This window comes from Suncus etruscus, chromosome 5 (assembly GCF_024139225.1).
Source record: "Suncus etruscus isolate mSunEtr1 chromosome 5, mSunEtr1.pri.cur, whole genome shotgun sequence".
Taxonomy (NCBI): domain Eukaryota; kingdom Metazoa; phylum Chordata; class Mammalia; order Eulipotyphla; family Soricidae; genus Suncus; species Suncus etruscus.
This window is the reverse complement of record NC_064852.1, coordinates 143076104-143088439: the sequence shown is the minus strand read 5'-3', so window position 1 is coordinate 143088439 and position 12336 is coordinate 143076104. Positions and strand designations below refer to the sequence as shown.

At 44.5% G+C, this 12336-nt stretch overlaps 1 protein-coding gene across 4 annotated transcripts in view; it reads right to left on the bottom strand.

The window, feature by feature from the left end:
- Positions 1-12079, bottom strand: part of SYBU (syntabulin) — an 89683-nt gene extending 77604 nt beyond the window's left edge. The window contains exons 1-3 of one of the 4 annotated variants that reach the window (XM_049773878.1): positions 11935-12079; positions 7125-7244; positions 5026-5227 (exon numbers count right to left, since the gene is read on the bottom strand). In XM_049773878.1, the coding sequence (XP_049629835.1) occupies positions 5026-5227; positions 7125-7148 (226 nt within the window). In that variant the 5' untranslated portion in view covers positions 7149-7244; positions 11935-12079. Of the gene's footprint in view, positions 1-5025; positions 5228-7124; positions 7245-7685; positions 7803-11934 lie in introns of those variants that run through there. The other 3 variants (XM_049773875.1, XM_049773876.1, XM_049773877.1) reach the window with 3 other exon arrangements.
- Between the last annotated feature and the right edge of the window lie 257 nt (positions 12080-12336).

The following is a 12336-nucleotide window of genomic DNA, read 5'->3' as shown; positions in this document are numbered from 1 at the left end:
TGCACAGCATGTTAACCATGATGGTTACTGATGGTTGAGATGGTTTATGTACAGGTCATCAGCTTTTCTTATAATGACTGGAGTTATGATCAGGTGTCAAACAATTCAGTCAATAAAGGAGGAAAAATATGGACAGAGGTCTAGATTCAATAGGCTATGCTCAGAAAACATATAACATATCAGAATCTTTGGGGTGTGTTTTATTATTTATTAATTTTTTAATTTCTGTGGCTATAGTAAGATACAGAAAAGGAAAGGAGAGGGGAAGTACAGTAAAGTTTTATCTGACATCTGTATTTTTTTTTTTTTTTTTTTGGTTTTTTTGGGTCACACCAGGCAGTGCTCAGGGGTTATTCCTGGCTCCAGGCTCAGAAATTGCTCCTGGCAGGCACGGGGGACCATATGGGACGCCGGGATTCCAACCGATGACCTCCTGCATGAAAGGCAAACGCTTTACCTCCATGCTATCTCTCCGGCCCCTGACATCTGTATTTTTAAAAAAGCTGATTAAAAAGGACCTGAAAACCGGTGCTTCATTTCTATTATTAACTATGTTCCTTCATGTTGTCTTTGCAAGAATGTATTAGTTAAAGTTTCCTAATAATGAACCATGTTTTTATGTTGCCAGGCACAGAAAAATAGGGGCTGGTCTCCAAACAACAAACGTAAGTGGGGATAGTAAAGGTCATAGTGACCAAGGTGAAGATGAACTGCAAAGCATACACTTTTTAAAAAAGAAGAAAGTGCAAAAAGACATGTGCTCAGGAAATGCACAAAGCGCTGGCACATCTTCAAAGAAATTCTGCTAATAAGAAGCTATTAAAGAAGAACTCTTCGGGGACACACCCCAAATGAATTGCAAAAGGTCACACAGGGTCCTGAAATGAGATAGATGTAACATGCAAATTAACATAGGGAAGATCAAGTCATTAAATGTTCCTTGTCAAGGTTCCCAGTGAAAGAGAAAGGAAAAGGCAGAAAGGAGGAGAAATTAGGCAAAATCAGATGGACTTTGAAACAGAGTTCAGCAAGTAGGATGCTTGCCTTACTACATTGTAGCTCATCTGGGTTCAATCCCTGGTACCTCATATTGTCCCCCAAATCCTGCCAGAAGTGATCCCTGAGCTCATAGCCAGGAGTGAGCCCCGAGCACAGGGGGATATGGCCCCACAACAAAACAAAACAAACAAAACAAACAAAAAATTAAAGTCAGTTCCCATTGAAAAAAGTTCCTGGTCTCTTAATTTTATAGATGAGTAAAATTAAAAGAACATAAAGGCGGAGATAAAAAAAATCTATTGATAACAGAATTATCATGTATTATGCCAGAGAATAACTACCATTTACCAGCATGACTTTTTGTTACTACAATTAGAAAATGTAGTACCTTGAAACAAAGGCTACTAATTAATGTTAATTTATTCATTTATTCATTTATTGTTATGCCAGGAATTAAACCCAGGACCCAACACAAGCCAGGAAGATGCTAGACAGCAAAGTCATAGCTTGGATCCAAAATTTTTTACATCTAATAAAGTCAAGTTTATAAACACTCACTAATTATCCTTTAAAAAATAAAATATTTTAGAACATGTAACTCTCTATAAACAATACCTTTGATGTTATTGGGGGAAACTCACTTAGTTTGTGGTTTTGAAAATGTGATCTTCAAATTAAATTGTGTGTATTTGCATCTTCCATGATAATTTCATGAGCAGATTGGAAGAGCTGACATAACTCTGCACCAACTCCCTACATCCCTTTCCCATTAAGAGAATGTTTATAAAGAACTAAAGTTCAGGGGCTGAAGCGATAGTGCAGTGGTAGGGCATTTGCCTTGCATGCTGCTGACCCAGGACAAACCTTGTTTCGATCCCCCACATCGCATATGATCCCTCAAGCCAGGAGTGATTTCTGAGTGCAAAGCCAGGAGTAACCCCTGAGTGTCACCAGGTGTAGCCTCAAAACAACAACAACAACAACAAAATAGAACTAAAGTTCGATGATCAATTATGAGGTTTGAAAATATGGCGGCAATAGACAGCTCTACATTATGTTGGTTTCATTCTAGCACAATGTGACATTTTAAAACATGTGTCTATCCATTGGTTTCTGACTTAATTAAGAATCCAACATATATTCTAGCCTCAGTGTTTAAAAGGAGCTGGATTAAAACCAGCTATTTCCCCCCTGCTGGCTGGACATGTTTTACATTCTCTCCCTCACTGCCTGCAGCTTTAATACTCCCCATAGTACCAAACCCATTTATTTCCCATCCACTGACTGACCTCCTAACACATCATTAACACGCCTCCAAAGCCTTGATCCTGTCAGTTTTAGTGGGCATAGCACTCAAAGCTATCTTGGGGCTTATCAGGGCTCTATAAGAAAGGAAAGCCAAGAAGAAAAAGGCATTAACCCAAACCTTGGGGAATAGCCAGCACAGGAAGAGGGGGCCCAGAAAGGGAGGGAAGCCTGTCTGAAGACCAGACACAAGGCTAAAGATTGAAAGGTTGGTTTATGGGTCATAATTAGATGCCTCTGCCACTCAATTCTCAGCTAGTTAATGGAAGAAGGATCAATATCTACTTTTGATTTTCATGTACAGCATGATGGACTTGGAGGGACATGGTCTCCTGGGAAGGAGGTCTGCTTCAGGACATGATGCTGGAGTGAAAAGTCATGGCCCAGATAACTCATTTTATTGGTTTGTCAAAGACAGTGTCTAATTCATATTTGGAATTTTGGTTTCCTTTCGTTTGACCCACTTTTCCTTTTTATCTGACATCACTACTTACCCTGGATGCAGTCACCAAAAAGAGAGAAAAGTGCCGAAAATATCTCATAAACATAGAATTGAGTCATGTAAACAAAGCTCTGTTGGTTGGAAATTAAAATCCCACAGGTTCACTTTGAGAGTTCCCTGAGCTCCAGAGTGAAGTCACCATGTAAATACCAGTAGGTTCTAGAACAGTGCAACTATATCAGTTCCCTTGCAAGACTAGCCAATAATCAGTGAGTTTCCATTTTAAATAAGATCCACAGAATTTAAATGCCATAAATCAGTTATAAAAACAATATACGGGCACAATGTGTCTTCAGAACCAAGCAAAAAAAATCTTGAGGGGAAAATGAGATTTTAATTTTTAAATATATTTACAGTATAATATTTCTAACATATAACACATATGATCTAAAATCAGTTTGTGAAAGTATGTAATAAATGCAAAGCTGAACTTCAAAGAACTCTGGAAAATGTTATTTACTAAATACTAAATGTTATTACTAAATATAATGGACTACTGGGTCTAATCAAATTAGGGCAATTAATCACAACATTTTCATTTGTTAAGGGATGCAAATGAGCTGATTTAACACCAAAGTGGTAGAGAAGGGCCCCAGGGTGGGTTGGAGGTATAACTGAAAACTTAGGGTGCTTTGTAGAATTAGGATGTAAGAGCAAATTCTTGGGTCTATGGCCTAGACCAGAAACAATGACATTCATTTGTTCTCATGGCAAATGAAACATGAGGTACCCAACTGTCAAGGGGTGTTAGAGCTTAGTGCTTTCTGGGCTCACCGTGCTGTATTCTTACTACCTATCCACACCCCCAAACCCAACCCCTGCTATAATGACTATCCATTGCTAACTCCTATTACTTATCACACATATATTTCTTTGACCTTCCAAAGAATTAGGGCACAGAGCACCAGATTCTTCTACCTATTGATAGAATCAGGGCCTCTGGCACAAATGATACTATATTATGACTGTGTTCTGACCCAAGATCCCAAGCCTTTTTGGGTTTCCAATAATCATAACATCTTGACTCACCTGTTCCCTTTTTCTATATGTCTTCAAATTACATTTTCCCTAAAGTAAGTTTCCCAAATTTTTCCTCTAATATGATAGTCACTTCTTTTAATTCTACCTGAATATCAAATATTCCTCAAAGAAGGTGAGGCCCTCTAAAGAAGGAATATAAATGTAGTTTAGGAGATTAAAAGAAGGGAGAAAGGTGACACCATTAAATAAGGGGGAGAAAGGGGCCAGAGAGAAAGCAGAGCAGTAGGGTATTTGCCTTGCAAGCAGTCGACCCAGGATGGATGGTGGTTCGAATTCCAGCATCCCATATGGTCCCCTGTGCCTGCCAGGAGCAATTTCTGAGCACAAAGCCAAAAGTAACCCATGAGCACAGCTGGGTGTGACCCAAAAGCAAAAATAGATAAATAAATAAATGGAGAAAGGTGGCACCTTCATGGACAAGAAAAGTGTGCTGCTACCAAAGGCACTCAAAAGTCTAGGAAAATGCCTTAAACTCAGGCCCAGAATTGATACCCAGAGTTGTACATAGTAGAACCATAATTTATTAAGCATTTCTAAAAGTCAGAAACTCTGCCAGGGTTCATGTAGATACAGAGTCTCATTTATCCTGAGAGACACTCACTAAGAGTGAGAAAGACAAAAAGGAGAAACAGACAGACAGACAGACAGACAGACATAAGGAAGATAAGCAATGCATGTCCAAGTACCACACAGCTCTCAGGTGAATGTGCAGCGCCTGTCTGAAGATTACAAATCCAAACCCTTGGCTTCTACATCGCAGCCAGGCCACCCTGTAGCCTTGACCTTATTCATTAAGCATTGTTTTATCCTCAGGGAACCCACAATCAGAAGTACAAATGTGGCTAGTATAAATGCAAGCTAACATGCTGTTGAAATATAAGGAAGGAACACAGTTTTTCAGCCACACACACCCCCAAAATCCCATGAAATTAAATTTACGTGGAAAATTATAAATGAGAGTAACATACCAAAAAAAAAATGGGTATAAAATTCCACTAAGTTGAACCACATGACATCACTGTATCTGCCAGCCAAGAGACTCCAAAAGGACAAACCTTTGTAAAACTCAGTGTACTAACAGAAGTCCAGGTGGCTTCTTACCTGGCTTCCTTTACAAACCCCCCACCCAGGAGGGGTCATGCACTTAGGCCAGTTTAGGGCTTTCAGAATTCCTGTACCTGAACAGAAGCTGTTGCTGCTTATGGTCCGAGCAGAGCGCCCAGAGCTGGAATTAAACTCTCTGCTTTCTTCCTCAGAGAAGGGAGACTCGGAGGTCGGGGACACTTTGTGTTGTTGTAGGGGCAGGTGAGGTCGAAGAATCAAGCGGGGAATTCGGCTTCTGGAAGTCTCCTTCTCCTGATGCTGTCCTCGCTGCTCCTTCTCAGAATTGCACAGTAAAAAGAAAAGAACACGAGTCTGGTTGTCCCCTCCACACCTCTGCCTGCTTCTTCTGGGCCCCGTTTCTAAGAAAGCACTTCTGGGAATGTGGAAGAGTCTCTGCACAGAGTAGTCTTTATCTCAGTTGCTAAAACATTGTCTCTGTGTCTGTGTCTGTGTCTCTGTCTCTGTCTCTCTCTCTCTCTCTCTCTTTCTCTCTCTCTCTCTCTCTCTCTCTCTCTCTCTCTCTCTCTCTCTCTCTCACACACACACACACACACACACACACACAGCAGGAAGGCTACTTCATGTAGGCACTGCTATTCCATCGCTAATCTAGCTTCCCACTTTAGCCTTCTCTATCCTATTCAAAGTCTTCAAAATGCTATTTCTCACAACACTCTCCAGCTCACTACTTCATTTCCTCTCGATTGGCCATTTTATACTCCCGAATTAGCCCTGCCAATCTCACCTCGATTTCCCCATTTTCCTTCCCAAGCAGACCCCTAAACACCTGAAACTTTTTCCTGCTAGATGGGGGAGCCTTATCTTTCCCATCCCTCTTCTTCCGGCCAGGATCTTAATTATTCATTAATATCCTGGTTTACAAGGCTTGTTGCCAACAGAAAAGCAAACAAAAATCCAATACCAGATAAGATGGCTTCACATCACGATTACCTTTTGTTTTCCTCCCTGGACACCCCATGAAGACATATTTCTCTCTCTTTAAAAACACAGCATTAGATACAGAGGACTGTGCCTTCCTTTTTTTTACACCTTTATACTTTTGAATTCCTATGTCATATTTTGGCATTCTTTCCCAACTGCTTTTTCAACCATTATCTCACTTGATCTTAATTCCATAAGCAATAAGTTAGACCCCAGAGAGGACACATACTTGTGTCCTTATTTACAACCGAGGAAAGAAGGCTTGAAGAGGTGAAGACACTTGGCCAGCACAGAGCACCATCTAGAAGCAGAACAGAACCAGGAGGAGTCTGGTGCCATTCGGGGTCACCAGAACCCTGCTTGCCTGCTTCCTTATGACACAGATTGGTAGAGCAAGCAGCACTTTGCCAGCATCTACCCAGGCGGCTTCCCCCAGTCTCTGCAATTCCAAATGCAAAAAAGACCTTGGCTGGGGCAACCAAGGAACAGGTTTCGAAACTCGACCTCTCACTCCAGCTCCCTTCCCAGGGCGGTTAACCAGAGAAGACGATGCCAAAGCCAGCCAAGCCTCCAGGCGAGGCTGCCTGGCCTGGGCACAGGGCTGGCAGGGGAAGCCATGGTCCTGGGGACTCCAGGATGGGGAGAGAGAATGGGTGTGTGTGTGTGGGGGGGTGCAGGCTGTCACCCCATTCCAATGACCAGGGCTGCTCCCAGCTAGGGGCTCTGTTCTGCACATTTCACCAGCAAGGTTTGCACACTGCAGACCCCCAACCCAAGCTACGTCACCCCAGTGCTTGATGACTATTTCCACACTTTCTTCTATCACACTGACACACAGACAGACAGACAGACACACACACACACACACACACACACACACACACACACACACACACACACACACACACACACACACACACACACACACACTACTTAGAACCAAACCCTCAACTCCCCTCCCTCCCCAAATTTCAGGGCATGAGGATGAACGCTCCAACTCCATCTTCAGCAGCCTCCCTGTCAAGTCAAGCTCCCCCCAATTTTTTGCACCATCACCCCCCACCCCCGAGAGCCCCCATCTCCCTAGTTTAGTCTTCATCATGCAAAGCACAAGCTGCTCTGCCACCCGGGGTACCCCGCTTCCCAACGCTCCTAGTCCAGATGTCACACACCTGGCCCGCGTCTTCCCCACCTTCCACCCCAGGGTCCCCCCTTCGCGTGTCCTCCTTACCTTGCCCTCGCGATGGGGCCCCATCGCGTCGCTGCCCGCCGGCTCGGGGCGCCGCCGCCGCCTCTGCTGCTGCTGCTGCGGCTGTTGCTGCTGCCGCCGTCCGGGAAGAGGAGGCACCACCTGCGGGCGCGGGAGCCCAGATGCCGCTGAGCCGGCGGGCGGGCGGACCGGGGGCGGAGGACGGGCCGGCAGAGGCCACTGCGGAGCCCGGCGCCACCTCCCGCGCCCCGCCCCGGCTCGTGGGGTGGTGCAACTGCCCGGGGCCTCTGCACCCCTCACCTGCCCGGGCTCAGGTCCGAGCCTCTCTCTTTCTGCACAGCTGGAACACCTGCAACCCACCAGCATTTTCCTGCAGCCCCGTGTCGGGGGGACCAGGTGTCCATCTGGAAGGGGTGCGTGGAAGGGTGGGAAAGGAACTCCCCCAAAGCAATGCATAGATATGCAAATAAATAAAATAAATAATTGCACAAAAAAGCCACCTCCAAGATGGAGACAGGGAAAGTTTGCCCCCCTCCCCGCCTGCGACCCTCCCTGCAGCCTCGGGCTCCGAAGTCCACCTACCATGCCCCGCAGGACTCTCGCCCCCGAGCGCTGGGGCCGGGTCTCCATGCAGAGGACCCCTCGCCACGTCAAGGCTGCTGCAAAAGCGCCAGCCGCGGCCTCCCCGGCTTCCCGCATCTATCTGAGCGGCTGCGGCTGGGCTGCGATGCTCCCCCCCGGGCGGGGCACTGCAGCAGGAGCGCCCGGAGTGGGGTGGGCAGGACCGCCCTCCACCAAACGCAGCCCAGACCTTCTGCAGGGTGGTTGAGCCAGGCAGCCGCCCCCCTCCCCAGCACCACTCCCCTGCGGGTTTTCTGGGCTCTGCCTGCAGAAGAAGGAGTGGCACATGGAAGTGGGAGGCCAGGTAGGGAGGCCCCGTGGGTGGTGAATTGCAGGGAGTCCAAATAAATAAATAAGTAAATAAATAAATAAAATCCAATTTTTTTTGTGTCTGATAAGGAGTGGTCCTGTTTCCAGCCCCGGATTGCCAAAATTGAGCCAGAGGAAACTTGGGTCTATTCCTCGAACCCCACTCTGGAGACCTTTAGGCCAGCAGACAAGGAGGTGACAGGCTGAGTTCAGACCACCCACCTGATTCAAAATCCCTGACAAGTGCTAGCCTTGTGTTCTTCTCTATCGCACACTTCTAAGCTAAGGCTTTGGGAAAAGCATAGAAAGTTCTATAGCTAGAACCATTGTGAAATCTTTCAGCTTTCCAGTTCCATTCTGGAGAGGGCCAGCAGCCCAATCAACAGTTTCCCTTCCCTCTCTCCTCTTCTCCTTTCTTCTACCTGCTACTCCCCATCTCTCCCTCTGCTCCCCTCCTTTTCTCTCCCTTCTCTCCCCCCTCTCCTCTTACCTACTCTTTTCTCCTCCCCTCTTCATCTCCCCTTTATTCCTTTCCTGCTCTCTTTTCTTCCCTCTCCTCAGCCCCCCTCTTCTCCTCTCCTCCCCTCCCCTTCTCACCTCCATCCACCTGTTACTGTCTTTTCCTGAATTTTCTTTAAGTCAATGTGGAAAATCCATGAGGTGGGCAAATAGACTTTTCTCCTTTCTACCCTGGCACCCATGTTCCCTGGGTCTTAGGGACCAGTTTTCAAATGGGCAGCTTGAAACTTCTGTAGTGGAGCTGACAGGGCTTCAAGGTCCACCTTGTATGGATTTTAGGAGTCCAGACACTCAGGCACTCACTAAGACACTCACCAGCAATCATGTGACGTGCCAGGCAGGAGTGAGGTGACACCCTCTGGGTCACCTCTTCTTACTCAATGGCTGAACTGTGCAATCCTTCCCAATCTCTTTCCTCAGCAACCTGAACTCACATAGGCAACTGTGACAATTCCACGCCTGTTAGCCAAAGAGTTTTTACACACATACAGCATGCTTGACCTCACTGGACTTCACATTTATCTTCTGAAAAATGGAGGAAGTGGCAATATTAGTTACCTCAGGCTAACTTTTGGGATTGAAGAAGGGAAACAAATTCGAATTCTCTAGGAAGGAAGAAGGCCACATACCCACCCAGCTGACTGAACAGATCTTGCCCCAAAAAGAATTCCTTTGTTCAGTATTTGCTGAGGTTTCTTACATGTCAGGGAGCAAAAGCATTTTGGGGAACATGTTTGTTCCAAAAATGTTAAAAAAGAAAAAATAAAGCTTAGGAGTATGTAGAATAGGGTCACAGTCCTGATTTATTCCTGGGTCACAGTCCTGATTTATTATTCTTGGTTTATTTAACTCATCTAGTGATGGGATTCCTCATGCAAAACTACATGTCTCAGCCATAATTTAGAGAATATTCTAAGTAGCAATGAGGATGGGAAGCCTGAAACACCTCCCCACACCCATATGGGAAGCCATTATACTTTTTGAAATTTGTTCTTGTACCATTTGACATACAAAGAACACTTTCCTGAGTCTTCAACTGTACAATATTTAGAAGGCCTGGAATCAGAAAATTAGTGAAATCGGTTTGCCTTCTTTCCAAAAGGCACCAAGATGTTCCACTGCACAGAATGTCAATACATTTTTAATCTGCTTAAGTCTTTTATGCAGGGAAGATGATACTCTTTGAGTTGTTTATTTGAATAGAAAGGGAAATTAATTTGTACTTTCTATCTCCACAACTGCCCCAGATATAGACTTCAGGAAAGTGATAATCTGTAATGATTCAGGTAGCTGTTATTTCCAAAATGATGAACGAAGGACATATGAATAGTCTGAAATACAAATGAATTCCTAAGGTCACAGGATGTTTCTAATCTCAACTGAGAAATAAAAAGTTACCCTGGAGGCCTCATGGCAGAAGCACCCTCTGCTGAGCATTTGAGGTTGGAGCCTCAAACTCATTCTTCACACTCTCATGACACACTAGAACCCAATCACTCCTAGAATGAATGTCTTGACTACTCATTTCTGTTCACTGCTAATTATTTTCATTGAGAGTGCTAATCATAAATAATCTTGGATTATTGCAAGGGGTGTCTTGCATTCTAATCTTCGAGTGTTTTGATTCTATTTTTTCCACTTTCTGAAAGGCCCTCAAATAAGTCATAGTCTTTATTAAAACTCAAGAATTTCTCTAAGGAATTCATGGTTTCCTCAAAGGAATATTCATATTCCTTCAGGTGGCCTTTTGTAATCCATTGGTATATTTTATCTGTTTTCTTATTCCTCTTCTTTCATTACTCTCTCCCCTTTTCAGGGCCCTTGACATTCTCCCTCTATTTAGGAGCCTTGAGACTGGAGAGTTGGCACTTCTCTGGGAGAATCAAGCTTTCTGTTGCATATAATTGCTTCCACATTATGATTCTTAGATCTAGAGTATTTCTCGCACCTCAAAGTATTCATCCTCCTCAAATCCTAAAGATTCATTAAGTTTCATTCAGCTTATTCCAGGACTCTCTTGAGCTCTCAAGAAGAGGCAGTTATTCCCTTTACATTTTTCTTAGACAACTGTATTTAATTGGTGCGTGAGATCTATCATGACTGTATAAGAATTCTCTGTTTGGGGACCAGAGCAGTAGTACACAGGTAGGGCAATTGTCTTGCATGCAGCAAATTTAGGTTTAATCCTGTGTATTCATATGGTCCCCTGGGCCTACCAAGAGTAACTCCTGAATGCACAGCCAAGATTAACCCCTGTGCACCACTGGGTGTGGCCCCAAACCAAGACCAACCAACCAAACAAAAAAAAATTCCCTGTTTTCTGGCTTTATTGGCCATAACTGACTCTGAGAACTAAATATGCAATTGTCAAAGGAATGAGTCAAATGAATGAATTCCATAATGCTGTAAGCAGCACATCCATGCAGGATTAACACCATAGATACAACTTCTATTTGTGCAGTGACTCGGATCTGCATGTGAATGTGATGATGGGGTATGTGCCTAAAAAAATCCAACACGTGTTTAGGGAAAGCTTTTACTGCAGAAGTGAAAGACTGGGCCCCCGCCTTGCTGTCACCATAGCAACCCTGCAGAGGGAAAGGCTGATGATTTCCTGTGCCTACATCTCTTAGCTCTGTACTTTTGGAACCCGAGACTGTTTTTCTGCTATTCCATCAGGCAAGTTTTACAAATGATAATGTCCATGCTGCCGTTAATTTCATTCAAGTTCTTCTCATGTCATTAAGAGAAATGTCTTATGAGGTAGATTGAATTATACCATCAATGTTCTATAATCTAATAGAGCATATTGCATTCATCTTTCATCTGCTGTAAAACATCATGCATCATTTTATGGTTATTCTAATGAAATACTTATTTTAGGGTCTGGCTTTGCCCATTTATGGTTTTTACCTGATGTCATGCCATGCCAGTTGTTTCTTTTTTCTGTTTTAAATCTTTAAATATTATAAATAAGATTCCTTCCCAGGCCTCAGAAGAAAAAGAGGAGACAAGGTCATGCAGCCTGGGAATCGGTTTAGAATATATTTATAGAACGATGCCACCAGATCAAGGTTGAATTGATTGGCTCCTTTGCTTGTGTGGGATTTGTCATCAGGTGCTTCCTAAGAAAACTCTATTTTCAAAGCTCTTGCAGGTAGATAGGAGCGTCGGGAAAACTCTCTGAGGTATATGTGGCTGACAGCCATGCAATGATAAAGGACAGGTTTAGGTTGAGGTGAGCCCCCCCCCACCCACACACTTCCCTAAGACTGCAAAGTTCACAGTCAAACACAACACACAAGCACTGTCACAGAGAAAAGGGCTGTACCACATATGGAGTCACACAGTAGCCTCCCACTCTACTGCTCAGGCTGCTCACCTGCTTTTGTCGGGGACCCAGGACTCAATCAGGACTGACAAAGCACCGTCTCCTAATCCTATCAGCAAGGCGAGCCAACGCTGCCTCTTTCTCACTGACCCTACGTTGGGTGATCTGCACAGCAACAAGAACAGCTGACGTGCTTAGCCACACGTCATGAAGAAAAGAAACTGCATTCAGGGCATCCTGGGAGGATTTTTTTGTGTGTGTGGAGGGGTGGAGACCCATATTTTCCTTCCCAGAGAGAGATCTGCCTGCTTTCCCGTAAGAGCATGTGTGAGTGACCGACCCTCCTCTTACCATATGTGTGTTCTTGTTACTATATGGCTAGGAGGTTTTGCTGTGGTGAAGCGCTAATGAGAGAATTTCAGTAAGATCACTTTCTGAGGACGGGGCACCCAG